This window comes from Gaeumannomyces tritici, assembly GCF_000145635.1.
Source record: "Gaeumannomyces tritici R3-111a-1 unplaced genomic scaffold supercont2.2, whole genome shotgun sequence".
Lineage (NCBI taxonomy): Eukaryota > Fungi > Ascomycota > Sordariomycetes > Magnaporthales > Magnaporthaceae > Gaeumannomyces > Gaeumannomyces tritici.
This window is the reverse complement of record NW_008804546.1, coordinates 5,934,469-5,952,307: the sequence shown is the minus strand read 5'-3', so window position 1 is coordinate 5,952,307 and position 17,839 is coordinate 5,934,469. Positions and strand designations below refer to the sequence as shown.

At 56.0% G+C, this 17,839-nt stretch overlaps 11 protein-coding genes across 11 annotated transcripts; 6 read left to right on the top strand and 5 right to left on the bottom strand.

The window, feature by feature from the left end:
• Positions 1-76: 76 nt before the first annotated feature.
• GGTG_04575 (hypothetical protein) lies at positions 77-1,001 on the bottom strand (the record flags this gene model as incomplete). Its single annotated transcript, XM_009222372.1, has 3 exons — positions 768-1,001; positions 378-630; positions 77-223 (listed from the first exon to the last, which is right to left on the bottom strand). Exons 1-3 carry the CDS (start codon positions 836-838, stop codon positions 77-79), a joined length of 471 nt encoding a protein of 156 aa, XP_009220636.1. The 5' UTR covers positions 839-1,001.
• GGTG_04574 (hypothetical protein) lies at positions 849-2,212 on the top strand. The gene is made up of 3 exons (XM_009222371.1): positions 849-990; positions 1,061-1,757; positions 1,856-2,212. Exons 1-3 carry the CDS (start codon positions 892-894, stop codon positions 1,924-1,926), a joined length of 867 nt encoding a protein of 288 aa, XP_009220635.1. The 5' UTR covers positions 849-891; the 3' UTR covers positions 1,927-2,212.
• A 359-nt stretch (positions 2,213-2,571) lies between these two features.
• Positions 2,572-3,491, top strand: GGTG_04573 (hypothetical protein; the record flags this gene model as incomplete). The annotated part of the gene is made up of 1 exon (XM_009222370.1): positions 2,572-3,491. The coding sequence occupies exon 1, from the start codon at positions 2,691-2,693 to the stop codon at positions 3,489-3,491; it is 801 nt and encodes a 266-aa protein (XP_009220634.1). The 5' UTR covers positions 2,572-2,690.
• A 379-nt stretch (positions 3,492-3,870) lies between these two features.
• On the top strand, positions 3,871-4,277 carry GGTG_04572 (hypothetical protein; the record flags this gene model as incomplete). Its single annotated transcript, XM_009222369.1, has 1 exon — positions 3,871-4,277. Exon 1 carries the CDS (start codon positions 4,002-4,004, stop codon positions 4,275-4,277), a length of 276 nt encoding a protein of 91 aa, XP_009220633.1. The 5' UTR covers positions 3,871-4,001.
• A 13-nt stretch (positions 4,278-4,290) lies between these two features.
• On the bottom strand, positions 4,291-5,766 carry GGTG_04571 (hypothetical protein; the record flags this gene model as incomplete). Its single annotated transcript, XM_009222368.1, has 6 exons — positions 4,291-4,434; positions 4,549-4,585; positions 4,885-5,092; positions 5,168-5,221; positions 5,340-5,404; positions 5,669-5,766. 6 exons carry the CDS (start codon positions 5,764-5,766, stop codon positions 4,291-4,293), a joined length of 606 nt encoding a protein of 201 aa, XP_009220632.1.
• Positions 5,767-5,827: 61 nt separating this feature from the next.
• On the bottom strand, positions 5,828-7,303 carry GGTG_04570 (hypothetical protein; the record flags this gene model as incomplete). Its single annotated transcript, XM_009222367.1, has 2 exons — positions 6,432-7,303; positions 5,828-6,354 (listed from the first exon to the last, which is right to left on the bottom strand). The coding sequence occupies exons 1-2, from the start codon at positions 7,282-7,284 to the stop codon at positions 5,828-5,830; spliced, it is 1,380 nt and encodes a 459-aa protein (XP_009220631.1). The 5' UTR covers positions 7,285-7,303.
• A 380-nt stretch (positions 7,304-7,683) lies between these two features.
• GGTG_04569 (hypothetical protein) lies at positions 7,684-8,628 on the top strand (the record flags this gene model as incomplete). Its single annotated transcript, XM_009222366.1, has 3 exons — positions 7,684-7,784; positions 7,872-8,169; positions 8,296-8,628. The coding sequence occupies 3 exons, from the start codon at positions 7,684-7,686 to the stop codon at positions 8,626-8,628; spliced, it is 732 nt and encodes a 243-aa protein (XP_009220630.1).
• A 1,485-nt stretch (positions 8,629-10,113) lies between these two features.
• On the bottom strand, positions 10,114-10,752 carry GGTG_04568 (hypothetical protein). Its single transcript, XM_009222365.1, has one exon. It carries the CDS (start codon positions 10,686-10,688, stop codon positions 10,440-10,442), a length of 249 nt encoding a protein of 82 aa, XP_009220629.1. The 5' UTR covers positions 10,689-10,752; the 3' UTR covers positions 10,114-10,439.
• A 465-nt stretch (positions 10,753-11,217) lies between these two features.
• Positions 11,218-13,797, bottom strand: GGTG_04567 (hypothetical protein). The gene is made up of 8 exons (XM_009222364.1): positions 13,513-13,797; positions 13,025-13,409; positions 12,722-12,951; positions 12,453-12,647; positions 12,066-12,380; positions 11,852-11,993; positions 11,743-11,767; positions 11,218-11,623 (listed from the first exon to the last, which is right to left on the bottom strand). The coding sequence occupies exons 1-8, from the start codon at positions 13,573-13,575 to the stop codon at positions 11,467-11,469; spliced, it is 1,512 nt and encodes a 503-aa protein (XP_009220628.1). The 5' UTR covers positions 13,576-13,797; the 3' UTR covers positions 11,218-11,466.
• Positions 13,798-14,507: 710 nt separating this feature from the next.
• GGTG_04566 (hypothetical protein) lies at positions 14,508-15,438 on the top strand (the record flags this gene model as incomplete). Its single annotated transcript, XM_009222363.1, has 2 exons — positions 14,508-14,662; positions 15,183-15,438. The coding sequence occupies 2 exons, from the start codon at positions 14,508-14,510 to the stop codon at positions 15,436-15,438; spliced, it is 411 nt and encodes a 136-aa protein (XP_009220627.1).
• Positions 15,439-15,672: 234 nt separating this feature from the next.
• On the top strand, positions 15,673-17,537 carry GGTG_04565 (hypothetical protein). The gene is made up of 2 exons (XM_009222362.1): positions 15,673-16,088; positions 16,183-17,537. The coding sequence occupies exons 1-2, from the start codon at positions 15,734-15,736 to the stop codon at positions 17,265-17,267; spliced, it is 1,440 nt and encodes a 479-aa protein (XP_009220626.1). The 5' UTR covers positions 15,673-15,733; the 3' UTR covers positions 17,268-17,537.
• The last annotated feature ends 302 nt before the right edge of the window (positions 17,538-17,839 follow it).

Here is a 17,839-nt window from a genome sequence, read left to right as displayed (position 1 = left end):
TAAGCGGCTCAGCTGGATATATACGTCGGCTAGCTGGGCGTTGATGCTGTCACGCAGGTGTTCGGGCGTCCCCTTTTTAAAGTCTACCCCAAGCTCGTCCAACGTTTTGCCTTGAACGTATTCTAGGATCATATAGGAGGCGACTCCGTGCGCGCCCGGCTCCCTGGAGGTGCTGTATGCATGGACCTTGGGCACGGGTATCGTAGTGTGGCTTGCAACGAACCTGGCGGTCGAAATCGGTTCGAGTTAGCAAAAGCAAAAGCACAAAAAAATCCGGGAAAAGAGCGCGAGACCGGCACCGACTTCATCGTAGCGACTTCGGTCGCGACCTTCTCCCAAGGTTCAATGGCCAAGCACGGCGCCAGGGGCACGCGCACGACCCAGCGGTCGCCGTTGGGTGCGGCGTCGAGCTCCCGGGCCGGCCGGGGCCGCCGGAAAAAGCGAACGAAGAAGCAGACGTTGTAGCTGCCCCTTTTGAAGTCCTGGAGAAACTCGCAGTCGTCGCCGCCGTGGTGCGCCGAAGCGAGGGAGCAGATCCGGTCCTTAATGGACTCGATGTACTGCTCTCGCTCCTTGCGGATGCCGTCTTCAATGATTTCGTCGTACATGGCCAAACCCTGGCCGCTTCTGCTAGTTGTGGGGGGACCCGAGGTTAGAAGGTGCCGGAGTGAAGGGGTTGGTGGGCGTGTGAGGCACGTAGGCCGCTGGGACATGGGGCGGCCCAGCGGGCTGTCGCTCGGTGGGTCACCGCTCAGGTGAGCACGGACTACTCCGCGCCGGCTGAATTACGCGCGACCTCGGCCTCCGCTCCCCAGTCCTCTTGGTTCCAGCTCTCCATCGGCCGGCCGGCCCGCCGCAATACATCCCGATCAAAGCAGAACCCTCACCGCGATGCGTCGAGAACCACTGCCATTTCTCAACCCTGAGTCCGATCGCAAGGTCGACACCAGCGCCGGCTCTAACAGCGACGCCGAGTCAGAAGCCAATATCGTCAGTCACCAAGTCTTCAAGTGCTGGCACCAAGGCAGCCATTTCGTGTTGACACATTGTGCCGGAGCAGACCTTCTGGCTGGGCACCCGCCGAGTCACGGCGCGTGGGGAGGTGTGCGGTCACCACCCCAACGTGATATTCCCGCGTGTGCTGCCGAGCCTGCCGAGTCTACTTCTCTTCCGCCTGTCCTGCCTCCTCCCCACGGCTTGGAGAGAGCGCCTCGAAGCGCGATGGCCTGAATGGTTTTTGCCTGATGATCTTGTTATGAAGAGAGAGAAGCCCAATTGGCAAGAAGAATTCGATAACGAAGTGGACATATACAAACTTCTAGCCCCGTTGGGTGGCCACGTTGTGCCTAAGCTTTACGGCCAAACCAAGTACCCGGGCACGGACAAAATCAAAAGGCGCGCGCTTATTATGTCGAACATTGGTGGGGTTTGGCTGGGTGAGCCCGAGGTGGGCTCGCTTCCCCTCGATCACGTTGAGGAGATGCTAAATAGCGCATTCCGGTCCATCGCCGACGCCGGGGTCGCACATTGCGATACGAAACTCGACAATATGCACATTGTGGGCGATAAAATCATGATTTTCGACTTTGACACGTCGGAGAAGGCGGAGGACAATGTGAGTCTGGAGCGCGAAGTAGGGTATTCGGTCAGCTGGGTTTTGCGGCAGTATATCAACCGCCACGATCGCTTCCCCAAGGGAATTCCCTGGGGAGTGCTCCCTTGCGACCGGCCATCTTGGCCTAGACCTCCAAAACAAGGTAAGAAAACCACAGGCCGATGCTATATTTGTGAATACAGCATTGGCAGACGGGTTGGCCCAAACTTTGCACGCCACGTTGACACTACTCCTTGACAGAATATCAACGGGGCCCATTTGGTCCCCTCGGATGCTTGGAACCCAGAGACAATGGTGTCCCACAGCCGTAGGCGAATAGGAACAAAGAAGCGAACGTCGGGCATGGGACAGCTTCTCTTGGATGCCTAGACTGCGGAGCACAAGTGTATTGAGCGTCTGACAAAGGATGGTTCCCAGCGAGATTAAGTGGCCTACATTATATTTTAGGGCAGCCGGATACGGCATGAAAGTCGCAGCTAGCGCTGACATCGGATACCATGCCGACGGCATCCGTGCGGTGGATGTTGGCGGACATGTCACCGTAGCCTTGCCACTCCGGCCGAGAAATGATAATAAATTCACGTTTCGATGTACCCGCTAGGCATTTGTCCTGGTCTCTCCGTCCTAGTATTGGCAATTCTAATCCCCGCCCGTCATGCTGACTTGCTGGTGGCAGCATATCTGGATGGTCCAGGAATCTTTGCTCCCCCCGATTTGACTATCTGCTGGACCGACACCCCAGGCGAGCTCATCAGCAACGACTCGGACGATGACTCCGCAGAAGTGATGCGAGGGACGAGTAGGTTTCACTACGGGGTTTGTTTATTCTATGGCGTTGGCGGGGGCGGCAGCTGTGCGCGCTGGTGGTCAACACCCCACCCAAGCTCCCCAAGCTACTACCTAAAGAGATGTGCCCGTCTGGGGTAGGCTAATCTCACCTCCCAGCTGCATCAACTTACTCGACAAACTATCCGGCGCCCAAGCATTTCTCTCAGGGCCGGTACTTTATTTAATACTCATTCATCTTCTTCGCGCTGCTACTCTCTTCATTAACCTTTGTATTTTTCGCGCTATTATGCTGGACAAAATCTTAGCCAAGATCGTGGGGAGGGCGGATGCGGGTCCGACGGAGCGGGACGACGACCCGATCCATCCAGCTGTGGGAACCGCCTCGATTCCGCTCCCATACCTTTACGAGCTCTGCTACCCGCGCTTCTGCGGTACCGTTGGCTTTCCCATGTACTACAACCACGTACTCGACGAAACCTCTTGGTGCCACCCCGTCAAGCTGGCCGAGCTACAAGAGGCCGGCCTCGTGTACTCCGCCCTGTCGACCGCGCCCTTTGTCCCTGACACTTTTTGGGACGAGCCCGTCTCCGCGCCGTGGGTCGTAAAGTACGACCGGAAAGGACAGCCGCGCTACACCAACACCGACACGGACGAGACAGTGGAGCGCCACCCGAAGGCTCTCGAGTTGGGCCGCGCCCGGGGGAGTCGAGAGTCGGAGCGCCGCCCGCTCAGCTGCGGCGGCGGACCCGCGGAGGAGGCCTGGCTCCTGCAGGGCAGGCTGCCGCCCTGGATGGACAAGATTGAGAGTTTCCCCACGGGCTCCAATGCCACGCCCCTGTACATCAACTACCGCGCAGACAGGTGGGAAGCTCACGACCACGTCAAGTTTTTCTTGGAGGAGGGTCGGTACATTTCCGAGGAGCGGGCCCGCGAGATGGAGAAGACGCCCATCGGGCGCCATAAATTGCGGTACTATACGGTTCTGGACGCCGACACCTTGGCCGCGAGGGCGGCTGTGAAACTTGCCAAACAAAAGACCAAGGTCCTCGACCCTTCGCGTGCCGAGATCATGCATTGTCTTGACTAACCTAGGTAGCATCCTGCCCAAATTTCCCTTCTTTACCAACGTTCGTCTCAGCGTGCACTTTTCTGCTTATCAACTGGTCGCACAGCAATCAACCGGATGGTCTCGGCGGGTAGCAGTCTTGCGGCGGTCAAAACGAGCGCCCGCCGCCAGTGAACGTTGCTCTTTTGGTTAAGGGACGGGGAGAATTGCCTTGGCTTCCCGGGCGCCTCCGGCGACGACGTGGCTACTACGGGGAGAATCAAGGTGACTTCGGTTGGTGGAACAGTTCAACCAAGTGGGCGCCTGAAAGCTCCGGCCAAACTGGACGAGGGATCCCAACGAGCTTGTCATGACCAACTTATTCTATACCGATCGTACGGGATACCCGCGGGCAAGATGCTGCGGTGGCTCTGAGGGTGACGTCAACAGCGTCAACAAAGGATCTGTCGGGACAGAAAGAAGGAGAAGGTTGAGAGGGGGGCAAAAGGTGGAGGAGGCTACCTAACTAGATAGCAGCTGAGAAAAGCCAACATGCCGCTCACGCAATTTCCGAGGCTAACTCGCTACCGGCGGCTTCGACACCGCTCCCGGGCCGTGACCGTGGCTAGGGAGTGGGCAGGGCCGGTGTTAGGCGCGGCGACATGCGGGGGCAGGACCCAAGGCAGCTGCGATGGTGCCGAACAGCGCGGCCAGCTGGATGGCGTACTCCGTAAATACAACATGAAGCCATTTTGGCGAGAGGGCCCGACTATGGGCGAGCACGACGAATGTTGCTACTCCGTGGTCTCCAAATGGTACAGGTTCTAGCAATGGCTATTTCTTAGCGGGCAAGCAGAATGACTAGCTTTCGGCCAAAGTGCTTTGTATTATCCGAAGATGGGAGGTGTGCTGCCTCCCCATGTCGCAAGCCGGCGGAGGCGCTCCTCCTGGTGGGGTATAGCACGAGGCCAGGGGCCATAGGATACTTAGAGAAGGTGGTCATTAGGACATGGTTTGCGCCGGGGAGGCCTCAAAGGCCCGGCTGGTTCTTGCCCGTAAGACGGGTTTGGAGGCACGTCAAACCTGGAGCCGGACACACCCGACGCGCACGGATGGGGAGGTTCCTTTGGCCACGCCTTTGACATGAAAAACAGCGGTATCAGCTTGAGGACGACTAGATACCTATAGAAATGGGATATCCATGGTGGCAGGTTGCAGCAAGGCGGTCTACAATCTCAACAATCTCAACCCTTTCCTCCAGCCTGGCATGACTTGCTGGTGCCCTCGTGCCGCGGAAGCCCGTCCCCAAATGCAGGTCCTTCACTCCTTCCAATCCCCGACGCAGGGTACCATTTTCTCGCAAAAGCCTCGGCAAAACGGCCTGAACCACTCAGCCCTATCGTTACAGGATTGGACACACAGTTCCCTCAGGCACCTGCCCCTCCGCTGTATCTGGCTGCCATAGACAGCCGTCTCATAGGTCTCGCGTGCTCCCAGAATGGGATACCTGGAGGGAATCGTAGGGGCGGCGCTGGCCGCGGTGGCGAGCGCCAAGAGAGCGAAGGGAGTCGGGAAGCGCATCTTGGGGATGTTTGTCGTGGGTGTCTGGAGCCAAGTTGCTAGTTTGACCTGGTAGGTTTGAGCTGCTTCACATGTTAGCGACGGGCTCTCTCTGTCAAATCTTCTCGGCGGCGCCCTCATCCAGAGCAAGAACTGACCTGGGGCCTGGCAATTTGTTGTGTCGCCACGGGTGACTGGTGCTTGGAGACTCGCTAATGCAACACGAGCAAAAGACCCGAGGGTGGCTTTATATTAGTGTACACTGGCAATGAGTGAATAGCCGACCCCACCATTGCTTGGTGTCTGTATTCCCCGGCGAAGGCTACACACCACCGAGCTTGAAACAGGGAGGAGGGGCCAGGAGCCAGGGAATGGGCCCGGAAGACATGTAGAATCTGAATAGAAGTTTGCCCAAGAAATCACAAAGTGGGAGCGACAGCTACCAAAAATTCTTTGATTCTCATAAAGTCCGACATAAGGTGGCCCTATCTACGGAACGGGGGGGATGATGTACGCAGCCTAGCAGGCGTGACTAGGATTAGTAGACCCTGAATTTGCCGGGTGTGGTTCCCCGGAGGACAGCGCCTTTGAGAAATCTCCGGTGACTTTTTGTCAGCGAATGTATCGAGGATTAGTTGGGGGAATCGGATGACACATACCCAGAAGCAAGAGTAGAGGCCATAGAGGCAGTCCATCTCCTGGAGCCTATCCCAGACAGAGTCAGGCTAGCTGGCTCATCGGCGTTTACCGACACCATGCTTCGGCTGGTATGCAGTTTGCGAGCCGTAAACGAAACCCTTCAAGACTTTGGCGATACGTCAATTTCTCGTGGCCATTGTCATGCTGTGCTGGGTGCCAGGGCTGCAGGAGGCCGTCATGGGTAGAAGAACCCTCTCCTGGTCAAAGCCCTCGCCGGAAGACCTTCCTCGCCTCTTCATCGCTGGCGAGACAACGAGAAGCACTTGCTGCTCGGCGGTGTAAATCGTCTCCCCATGCTCCAGCTCCATCTCATCCTGCTGAAATTGAAGGAAAGGCTTCACGTCTTGCTTGAATAGCACGACCGGAGATGCTTGCACGCTCATATCCTTGTCGAGTGCAAGGGCCTGGTCAAGTATCTGGTTGAGGTCGTTGACATAGCTGCTGTCGGTGCGGTCTGATTTCCGAAGGAACGGGTCGATCAAGCAGCGCATGTACTCGATGCAGTCCGATTTCCAGGACTCCAGTGCCTCGCTGGGGATAGGCTGTCCATCATTGCCGGTCATCGAAGCAAAGATCAGGTTGATGGTTTCCGCTCGCCACTTGTAGTACTTCTTTATCGAATCCGAAGTTGAGGGGATATCTGGATCTAGATGCATGCTCCCCAGAATAGGGGAATTGTCAGCTGTGTCCTTATTGTTACTGTGTATCCTGGGGGCTTTTTACCAGGTGCCAGGCTGCGCTCGAGAGCCCGGAAAGAGCCTCCCATTTCCCGAGCCCAGATGAAGCGGCCGAACACACAGATCTGAAGCGCGTCCCACAAGAGAGCCTGTGCGATGCTGGGGCACTTCTCATTGGACATGATGTACTTTAGAATCCAGTCAGTGTCGGGGAGGATGGCGGCAATTTCTTCGCGCCACTCAGTCGCCTCGAGTTGATCAGGATCCATGTCGCGCGGCGGGCCTCCAAAGTAGTCGGCAGCAAAGTTGCGAATGGTGGATCTGAGCTTCTGCATCTCGTTGACGAGGTACTCGTCTCTCATCTGGTTGAGGACCGGGGGAGCTGCGGTACTCTTCCTGAGCTCCTGTTCAGCATCCTTCAGGCGCTTCTTCGCCTCCAGCGCCTTCCCACAGGCGTCAAGTTCCCGCACGACCTCATGGTGCGTTTTGGCCCAGATCAAGCCCGGCGGCGCTGCTGCCGGTGGGGACATTGAGAAGGAAGGGCTATCGCCTTGGAGGTTCTGGCTCAGGGAACGCAGATTCTCGCGGTAGTGTTGAAAGCCTTGATCCTGTTGATAAGCATTGCGCGGCTGGAAGCCCTGGGCCTGGTGGCCGTCATTGATCTGCTGGCCAGCCTGAGCCTGCCGATTGCCCGGAATTTGCTGCCCAGCCTGGTTCTGCTGGGCACTCTGAGCCTGGCTCTGCTGGGTACTCTGAGCCTGGCTCTGCTGGGAACGCTGAGCCTGGTGGTGCTCTTGGTGCTGATCCTGGTGGTGGTGGTGTTGATCTTGATGGCCCATGTGGTTCTGTTTCATTTTGTTGCCCTCCGACCGGCCAGGTACGTGGCCCTCGCCAGCCATTGTAGAGTTAGTGGCCTTGCTCTCCTCCGTCAAAGAAGATCTTGGATAGGTGGCTTGGGTAGAGCGTGCTCTACTGTTGAGGTTTGTTGGTTGGTGATATGCTTGCTGGAGGGCGGTGGCTAGAAAGCGTGGTGTCGAGAGTTATCTCGTTACAGGTTGAGCAGAAAGTAGACAGGACCAATTTAGGCAGAAAAATTGGATGGTTTGTTTGTGGGGAGTTGGTGGTGGGGACCGCCTTCCTCCTCGGCTTCGGACGGCTGTTGTTGTGTCTTGCGCGAATCTTTCCCCCCTTTTTTTCTTCTTTTTTTCCCTCCTACCCTTCTTATTTCTCCCAATCTTCTTCTTCCTCTCACCTCGCCCAACCCTGGTCAATACCACTACCTAATCAAACCTCCATTCATGGCCTCCGCGGAGGACGCCTCCTCGGGCGACGATGAGGCCTTCACAGTCCTCAATGATGACGACGGCACCTTAGCCATCGGAATCGATTTTGGAACCACGTAGGTTTCGCGGCACCACACATCTTGGCCCGCGCCCCTCCCGGCCCCTTCTTCCTCCCTGCGTCCTGCTGACGTCCCCTGTGACAGGTTCTCTGGTGTGGCTTGGGCTACCTCGGACGAGTTCGACAGCGACCAGAACAGCGTCAATACCATCACCACCTGGCCCGGAACCGGTCGAGAGGAGGGAAAAGCTCCCACCGAGATCGCCTATGGCGACGGTGACGAGGTCTTTTGGGGCTTCGAGGTTCCTGCGGATGCCGATCCAATCCGCTGGTTCAAGCTTTTGCCTCTGAAGCCCGGAGATTTAACTGAAGAGCTTTTCCACTCCGAGATTCTGACCAAGGGCCGCTTGTTCCTGGCAAAGACCGGCAAGACCGCCGTTGAGGTGATTGCCGACTATTTGCAGCTTCTTTGAAAACATACCCTGGATACAGTCGCCAAAATTTTTGGCGATATCGTTGTCAATTCCATGGTTTTCCGTGTGGTTATTACCGTACCTACCATCTGGAAGCCCTATGCTCGCCAGTCCATGCACGAGGCTGCCCGACTGGCCGGCATCCTAGACGAGCGTTTTGCCGGACTGACCATTATGTACTTCGTCCCCGAGCCCGAAGCTGCGGCCCTGGCTACTCTCATCGAGCCGGGACGTAAGCCCAAGAAGGACAACATCCTTGTCATATGTGATGCAGGAGGTGGCATCGTCGACCTTATCAGCTACAAGATCGATAAGACGGGCCCCGTCGCCATGTCTGAATATGTCGAGGGCACGGGAGACCTTTGTGGCGGCGCTTTTATCGACGCCGCATTCAAGAACATCTGCACGAAGCGCTTCGGGAGCCGCTAGGATGCCCTCAGCAAACGCAGAGTTCGCCAGATTCTTACCAACGAGTGGGAGTATGGCATTAAACCGCAGTTTAAGGCAAGCAACTCCCACAATGAATTTGTCGTCGAAATTCCTGCGGAAGCCTTCGCCGGGTGGCAGCCATTCCTCACGCCCGACCCCTCGAGGCAGCCAAGGATCGTAAATGGTTGCATGCACATTCCTAGCACCATGATCCAGTCAACCTTCAACAAGTCATTCGCCGGCATCGACACGCTGGTAGACGAGCAGATCAGCGCAGCTACCCACAAGGGCAGCCAGGTTACTATAGGTCCAGAATATGCATTTCCCCATTCCTTTTCCTTTTTCCAGATTCCCTTTTCCAGATTCCATTTGCCAGATTCCTTTTCCAGGAACGTAACTAATGCGGTGTGTTATTGAAGGGTGTTATCCTCGTCGGTGGGCTCGGCTCCAGCCCGTATCTATACGAGCACCTCAAGGCTACGCTTTCAACCAGAAAGGTAGCTGTAATGCAGGCCACTGGTATCAAACCGTAAGAAACTGCGTCAAATACCCAACGTGGGAGCTTGAGCTAACGTAATTTGCTACAAACAGCCGGACTGCCATTTGTCGCGGTGCTGTCGTCCGAGGCTTGTTGAAGACAAGTTCCGGCCAATGGGAATGCATCCTGTCCTCGTCACGTCGACAATCTCTCGAGCCAACGTGGGTATTGTGACTAACCAACCATTTGATGCATCGAAACATCTGCCCGCGGACCGGTACTTCGACAAATTAGAGCTCGAGTACAAAGCCGGCAAACAGATGGGCTGGTACCTCAAGAGGGTAAGTCATTTTGCCACACATCTTCTCCTCTTACTCGGCAACATTTCTAACGCTAACTATTGCACATACACAGGGCGAACACGTCTCCGGCAAGGAGCCCGTCCGGCGAAGCAGCTTGTATCGCACATTCTCCAGGCCCGCGGGTATGGAGAATTTGTCCCGTGTCCCTGTACGAGTGCAGTGGCCTGATCGCACCGACTCGCAAGCATTCGACCATGGAGAGGTTGTGTATTCTCGATTACAAGATCGACACCCCGTTTGACCAGCTTCCGGACAGGACCAATACGCGAGGCAAGCGTTTCAAGCGATTCAACCCCGAACTGGAGTTGATCCCCTTTGGATCCTCGGTCGAGCTTTCGCTTTGCTACCAGGGCAAAAAGCAGGGCTCCAAGAGCTTCACCGTTCGCTTCCTCTAAGTTACCATCTATGCCGATGGGGACGGATCATCACGATATTCTTGGACAGCCCGTCATATGCGATCAGGCGGACCAGTCGGTCGACGCAGCGGCGACAGACTCTTCGGGAAGTGGTCAATCATGTCAGAGGACAGACGATGATGAGTGATTCGGACCGACAAGGCGACGGTGGTTGCTATGCCTAGCGTGGCGCTGCCTTGTGGGCTATGCAGCCAAAAAGTTCTGGGGTTGCCCCATGAGGGTGTGCATCTGTGCTGATGTACCATGGGGCGGTCTGTATGCCTGCAACCGTATGCATCGATGAAGGCGAAGGAAGAGAAGCGGTGTGATGTAGCAGTAACTGGTAATGTAGCAATGACTGTGGCATTAATATCTGTGTGGTTCCCCTAATAGTGTTGTGGATTTTGAAGATAAAATATCCGGGCCGTAATGACCAAGTAATGCGATAAAGAGAATAAACAGCCAGAAATAAGCTGTTGGAAATAGAGCATGATTCTGGAAACACGAGGCAGAAGTGGAATAGGGATAATGATCGGCCGCCCCTCCGGATAAGCACATCATGCCGTTAATGCCCGATCAGCAGGGAACAAACGTGTTGCAGACATCCCGGCAGATGAACTTCCAGTAGTCGGCCTTGTCCTCACAGCTGCTGAGGCACGACTCCCGCAGCCATCCGCAATCGCCGTCCCTCGTCTGGGTGCCATTTGCGTGTACGGTTGGGCGGTTGACCTCACGGGGCCCGGCGGCGTAGTGTTCGTGAAACGTAGGCGCGGCCGTGGTCGTGGCGGCGAGTGCCAGGACGGCGAGGGGGGCCGGGGATCGCATATTGCCCGGTGTTGTTTGCGGCTACCGTGAATGAAGTGTGCAGATGTTTCTTTTTTTTTTTTCTATAGGCGAGATGTCTGTCACCACCTTCTTGCGCTGTTTCACTTAGCCCTCTGCTTTCGAGACAGCACGGACATCGGCGACATCCCGGATCAAGGTGACTGACCTGCGCGTGGCGCCTTGTCGGCTCGTGGAGGGAGATGCTAGGCTTTTGTGAGCCTGAGAGACCTCGGAGGCCATCGAGGGGGAAGAATCGGGTTATACGGCGTTTCAAACACAGGTGAATCACTGAAACGATGTCGTTTGTCGTCGCCGGTACAGTCATGCGAACCCAGTGATCGAGGCCGGGATCGTGACGAGGTTCCGCATTGGTGTGTAGAAGAGCGTACATAACAGGGGGTACACGGTCACCTTTCCAAAAGAAATCTTGGGGTGATTGGACGTGGCAGCAGGACTGGCGGAGATGAATCACCAACCATGTCGACTTGGAAGCCTGCAATGTTCATGGGGCGGAAGGCGAAAAACGCGAGAGCAGCGCCGACGAGGGATCACCAAGCAATGGAGATGGAGATGTAAGACCTAGAGGTGGATGAAGTGGAGAGAATTCGAGCAGCAGAAAGCCTGTTCCGAAACGCACGTAGCCGTCTCATCCTTCCCTTAAATGATGGGTATATACACAGAAAGAGTATGAAGCAAGACAACAATCGTAAGGTGTCCACTGGACCTCAGACGTGCGACGAAGGGACCCAAGATCGAAATTCCCTACCTCAGGATGCCCTCATCGAGACACAGGAGTGAGGTACACGTTGAGGGCAGGCTTGTCTCTCAGGACGAAGGTCTTTTGGTCAAACCAGTCCTTGTCCTTGTCGACGAGCTCGAGGTCGAAGCTGTACAGCAGGCGCGCGAGGATGAGGCGCATCTCGGAGTACGCCAAGCTGCGGGGAGCACGGAAGATATGCAGTCAGCATTCGCAAGGCCACATACATGCATCTGTGGGACAGGTGTCGTCCAATGAGGAAGCGGGTGTGCCGGGGAATGGGCAGGGCCGGCTTACTTTTTCCCGATGCAGTTTCGGGGTCCTGTAAGACTATACGTCAGCTTAAATTCTATGATCTGAATGGTGCCAGGTAGGCTTGGTTTGCATTCTGCAAGCCTTGACGTACCAACGTGGAACGGCTGGACGGCGTCGAGCCGGTCTCGGGACTTCTCGTCATGGTTGATCCACCGCTCCGGCTTGTAGGCGAGGGGGTCCTCGAAGTTGCGGGAGCTCTGGTAGCAGGCCTGCTGCCAGACGGCGACGGTGGACTTTTCGTTTTTGCCACACCGGACGTTAGTATGGACACGAAAGACACACACAGGTGGGGCAAGCCCGCTTACGTTCTCGGGGACGTGGACGCCGGCGACGGTCGCCCCGCCGGCGGGCACGGTCCGGGGCATGCCGACGGCCACGGGCGGGTAGCGGCGGAGGGCTTCGTCGAGGCAGGCGAGCATGTAGTTCAGCGACGAGACGGACGTGAGGGTGATCTCGGACTCGGCCTGGAAGCTGCCGCGGACCTCCTCCACCAGCTTGGCCATCTTGTCGGGGTTTGTCAGGAGCAGATAGACGACGCCCGACAGGAGCGTGGCCGTTGTCTCGGAGCCGGCGACCATCAGGGTGCCGGCGTTGAGGCGGATGCGCTCAAAGTCCAGGTTCTGGCGTGTTTGACTTGGCGGTTAGGCCTCTCCGTATGCTGTGCCAGTGTTACTATGCGAGGGGCGGCTTACCTTGACGCGCAGCAGGCCTTCAATGAGATCCGGGCGTTCCATGCTCAGCTTCATGCGGCGTTGCAGCTTCGCCTTGGTCGCGTTCATGTGCGCCTGGCGAGAGCGCAACAGGCCCAACTTCAAGATGGCCGCCACCACCCACTCGAAGCCGAGATGCTTGAGAGCCTGGATGGGGCCAAACACTCGGACCATAGCCTGTTGCTCCTCCTGTTAGTTGCGCGCGCATTTCCAAGTGCTCCGGGGTCTCAACTCTCGGCAGGTCAACGTACGTTCATCGAAATGATCCAGGGGTCGTCCTCAAAGTTCTCCAGGCAGCCGAGGGGCTCGCCGAAAGCTAGGTCGGAGATGACGTCGAAGGTGGTGTAGTTGAAGATGCGCGAGAGATCCAGCACCTTGTGCGTCTTCGTCTTGTCGTCGCTGTATTCGTAGCAGTGTTCGTGCAGGCGCCGGATCATCAGATCGACGTAGCTGCCGATAATGGGCTCCTGTAGACGCATTGCTGAGAAGTGCAGAGCAGGTTAGAAAGGTGCAGCGCGGGTACAACGGGGCGCATGGCAGGTTGGCGAACTGACAGCGGTCACTGAAACCGTGGGCGAGCTGGCGCCTGAGGACCGTGTGGTTGTCTCGGGACTCGTTGATGATGGACGGGGGGATTCCGCGCGTGTCATAGAATATGGACGCCTTGGCCATCTCCTCCTGGCCCTGCAGGTTCCCGGTGCGGTGGCCGTAGATGTCCCTCCAGGCCTCGGCGTCGATGAAGGACAGGAAGTTGGGGCTGATGCGCACGACGGGGCCGTACTTTTCGTGCATGGCGGCCACATCGTAGGGGAGCGTGCCGCGGTTTAATTTCACGCAGTACGGGACGACGGTCGCGCCGTGCAGGAGGGGGCCTGGGAACTTCCGCAGTGGGTGGAGGAAGAGGTTGTAGACGATGCTTCCCACCACGTAGAGCGGGAACTTTTGCGTCGCGCTGTGTTAGTGCGAAGACTCCTATTGGACGAGCATTCCGACGGTGGCCATGGCGTTGCGGCGCATGCGCACCGACGCGCATCGCACTCACCAGAGCGGCGGCCAGCACGATGATGCTACCAGCATGCAAGCCCTCGAAGTATATGGGCGCCATTTTGCCGGTATCTGTCGTTGCGTTTGCCAGGAGCGAAGGCCGGCGGAGGAAATAGGGGAACAGATCAAGAGCAGAGAAAAAAAAACACCAGACGGAGCGGTCTGATCAAATGGGTCTCCTGACGGCTCCCTTAGTTTGTTCAGCAAGCACAAGGGTCTCCCCGGCTTTTTGTCTGTGTGATGGAACCCGAAACGACTCGACCTGGGGCCGCCACAGAAGTCGAGACGAAAAGCAGGGAGTCGGGGTAGGTTCTTTATATGCAATTAACTACCTCTTTGGCAGCTAATAACGCGTTTGGCTTCCAGCATCCTGGCTCCGGGGTTCGAATGACCCGTCTCCCCGCAGCTGCGACGTCACCAATCTCCTCCTGCTTCTCCAGCGCCCAGTTGTCTTCACAGTCAAGGGTCACTAGAGCGGATTTGGTTGGCGGTCACGGCAGACTAGGTGGCATTGGCACTGGCGCCAGCGGGGTCAGCCGGGAACAGTGCCAAATCGAGATGCTCATCTGTGCCATGCAGAGAGGGTCAACACTGTGTTTTATCCTGGGGGTTTTTTTTCTGTCCGTATGCAGCCGAACCTCGATATCCATTCCTACCAAGAGGTATTTTTACAAGGTATCTACCTGTTTGATATATCAGCGTTGGTGCTGATAATAGAACGAACCTTGTATCTTCAGCTGTCGTGACACGCCCCCACATGTGGCGCCCAGGACGCTCTGTTTGCCACCAGAGTCCGCCGGCACAGCAGGGACAAATCAACGACACGGGCTGCCTTTTCGAGCTCCATCGATCGATAAAATTCACCGAATCAAGTCGCGCTCGCGAATCCGGACATGCCGCTGTGCCGGGTGCCGGCGGCCGGATTGGCCCGAAAGACCGGGCTTACTTGCGTCGTGAGTACGGCACACAGTACATCGACTAACGCGATCTAGAATGTGTGCGGGCCAAGCCGGCTTGCGAGAAGAGACGGAGGGGTCTAGAAGGCGAGGGGCAGTGGAGAAACATGAGCAAAAGAACCCCCAAGCCAGGGTGCTAGGTAGCTGCCCGGGTAAGCGGGTCAACAAGACCCAGGAGTTGCTGCGCCTCGGGTTCGTTAACCGTCCGTGCTACCTACGAGCCAAATGAGCGCTGGAACCTCGCGGACTGCTCCAAAGCCCGAACCCCGCCGTCGCAGCACCGGGCGACTACGATGGCGCACATTGTGGCCAGGCCTCGCGTCCGATACATGGCTGTTAAATGTCATATCGATCCCGCGTACGCAAGAGTCCAAAGGAGGAAGGACGAAGCTTCGGACAAATGCGGGCGAAGGAAAAGAACTACAGGGCTCGGCCTTTCATGACCCAATCTGATGGCACCAATCTCAAACCCACTGGATTGCAAGGCGGTCCTGCCACTCGCCCTCTCGTATTCGGCTCGAGATAGCACCCAAATCGCAATACTGGCGCGTTGGTGCTCCCACATTGTGACGCCTGAAAGTGGCCGGTGTACACGCTGTTGTGCCGGTTATTGGCATCGAATTCGCGTGCAGCGGTGGTCTTGTTTCGCTTTCGTCAAATCCAGGGTACTTTTGACCGCGTTCCTAATGATAAACCAACGTGATTAGGGTAGGCTTCTGGGTGCACTGCTGGCTAACGGAAAGGCCTGCACGCTGCCTACAACTCGCCAAGGGCGACTCAAGTACTATTTTATCGCCACGCTCGCGGTTCCTTTAATAAGTCGCATTTCGATAATAATAATAATAATAATAATAATAATAATAATAATAATAATAATAATAATAATAATAATAATAATAATAATAATAATAATAATAATAATAATAATAATAATAATAATAATAATAATAAATATTTATATAATTTAATTTTAATTTTAATTTTAATTTTTACAAAATTTAATATTCTATTCAAAAATGCGTATGCGTTGCATATGCAATGCATTCGCATCCTTACCCCCCTGCTACCTTGCTTGAGGTTTTGGGGTCCACTTTTTCCCGCGGTGTTCGCCCACCTTGGCTGAGCTGACTCCTCAAATAGAGCCCCTCGATGTGGGCACGTGCCGCCACAGCTGACCCACAGCCCCTTACCTGCCTCCCACTGCCTCAATCCGTTTGCTGTTATAAAATCAATCCCCCCCCCTCCCCTCCGCCAATCCACGAGATGACCACGCTGGACGCCGGATCCATGTCGGTTGCGAGGCAGGTGGCCTGGAACATCAAGTTCCTTGACCGCCCCAGCCACGTCTTCGCTGGCGTTTACAGTCGAGATCTTCGCGTGCGAGAGATATTTGCGGAGCTCCACCTAGTCTTCGACTTCTCGTCGTCCACCCAAGATTTATCCCTCTGGCCCGAGGAGCAGGGCTCTGCCGTCCTTTCCGAGGCATCCCCTGACGTTCTTGATCGTATCATTGACGGTCCGGAGCCCGACGCCAAGCCGGCGTTCTTCGTCGTCGCGCACCACGACTCCGACGCCTGCGGCCTGCCCGGCGAAACGGACCTAGCCCTTCACCGACAAGGTAATTGATACCTATTACCTAGTAATTTACCTCTATCATCTCCCGCTCTCCTACTGTAATATACGTAACCTCTATCGCTAACTCGCATACGTAGAGGGATGTGCAAAACTTGTCCACCCCAAACGTCAGCAGCACTCTTTCTACCTTCCTATCAACCAAAAGTCGAATGATCCTGCTGTGACCGCTTTCCCTTTTCGGCGTCGCGGTAGCGTCTCTCCCAGTAAACGATCGCGAACCGGATCAGGCTCGACATCCCAGAGAAGCCAGTCGGAGGCCACCGAAACCGCCCAGCATAGCGATGTTGTTGGGCCTGATTTCCTGATAGGCGCGGCTTCATACAAGGAAGCCCGCAAGAAGCAACATGGCTTCCGCAGCGTGGCCTTGGACTTGTCGGCCTGCTGCGCCGTAACCAAGCTCGGCAAGTCATGGTGCCGCAAGTCAGTTGTCGGACCAGGCATACATGCGGCGCACATCGTTCCCCAGCTCCAGTATCAGTTGTTCCCTCTGGGGGACGACGATGCGGCCGACATTCACTACCACCAACAACAATCAGCTTCTGTACCCGCTGAACTTTTGGTGGCCTGGGACAGAACGTGGTCCGTCGGAAACAGCATCATTCTCTCAGCATCAATCCACGAAGCTTTCGACCAGCGCCTGCTTGCCATCCACCCGGACTCGCACAAAATCCGCGTTTTCGCTCCCTATGATCTCATCATACCGTACCACGGCCAGATAGCCGACTTTGGACAGAACTACCCCGACCGCGAAGCACTGCGCTGGCATTGGAATGTGTGTGCTATCGAAAATATGAGAGCGATAACAGAGCTGCTGCGGCCAGGCTTGGTCCTCCTTCCTTCTGGCACTGAAATGCCGCCCTCTCGGCCCCGTCAAGCGGAAGATGACGACGACGAGGGTAGCGACGATAGCGATGGCGATGGCATGGGCCCCCCCTCAGCTCCAGGACCCGCCAACCATGGCGCTGTTGGTGGGCGGAAAAGATCCAGACTTTCCGAGCTGCAAGGTGAAGGCAAAGAGGATGACATGCCGGAGCTGTCGCATGGCGAGGGGCCATCTACTCCTAGCTTTGCCGAGAGTGGGCATGGCTGTAGCAGCACTACAAAAAGGCAGCGGACCGCGGCTTGGCTGGATAGCCTTCCCCTGGATTCGAAGGGTTACTAATACTAACGGTAACGGTGGTGTGGGAGGTGGAAAGTGTAATAGATCGGTGCGTGGCCTTTGGCCTGTACCGCCTTGGTGGCTTGTGTGGCTGTGGCTACACGATATATAGTGCCCTCGGCGACCACGAAAAGGGGTCCCATTTGGATCCTTCCTGCACCTTTGTTAATAACCTCGTTCTCCCACAACGGAGTCCTTTGCCTTTAGGATTAAACCGTAACAAAAAGCTTTATTGTTGGTAGGAGTCTGGTACTCCTGTTGAACGGCTCGGAGATCTCCAAAGGTGATGAACAAAGATCTCTGTGATCTGGGGAAAGGTCCTATTATTGTGCATAATTGTGTTGAGCATAAGGAGGAAGAACCTCTGGCCCCGAGGAGGCGCCAAAGGTAGGGTTTATATACAGGGGTTAAGGGGCCGTGCCCCCTGGGCTTGGCCCTGGGGCCAAGCCACGGGCACAAGCCACGGGCACAAGCCACGGGGCTTACAAAGGCCCAAGCCCTATAATCATATCCTCCTTTGGCCCAAAACAAGTGAATCTTTTCCTTTATTGCATGCGCCGGAATATGATCCGACA

Coding starts and splice junctions, on each gene's coding strand:
- GGTG_04574 (XM_009222371.1), top strand. CDS start 892: ATGCGTCGAGAACCACTGCCATTTCTCAACCCTGAGTCCGATCGCAAG. Junction 991..1,060: donor CCGAGTCAGAAGCCAATATC/GTCAGTCACCAA, acceptor GTGCCGGAGCAG/ACCTTCTGGCTGGGCACCCG. Junction 1,758..1,855: donor GCCTAGACCTCCAAAACAAG/GTAAGAAAACCA, acceptor ACTCCTTGACAG/AATATCAACGGGGCCCATTT.
- GGTG_04567 (XM_009222364.1), bottom strand. CDS start 13,575: ATGGCGCCCATATACTTCGAGGGCTTGCATGCTGGTAGCATCATCGTG. Junction 13,410..13,512: donor TCGTGCTGGCCGCCGCTCTG/GTGAGTGCGATG, acceptor GCGACGCAAAAG/TTCCCGCTCTACGTGGTGGG. Junction 12,952..13,024: donor CCACGGTTTCAGTGACCGCT/GTCAGTTCGCCA, acceptor TGCACTTCTCAG/CAATGCGTCTACAGGAGCCC.
- GGTG_04565 (XM_009222362.1), top strand. CDS start 15,734: ATGACCACGCTGGACGCCGGATCCATGTCGGTTGCGAGGCAGGTGGCC. Junction 16,089..16,182: donor CCTAGCCCTTCACCGACAAG/GTAATTGATACC, acceptor TCGCATACGTAG/AGGGATGTGCAAAACTTGTC.
- GGTG_04568 (XM_009222365.1), bottom strand. CDS start 10,688: ATGCGATCCCCGGCCCCCCTCGCCGTCCTGGCACTCGCCGCCACGACC.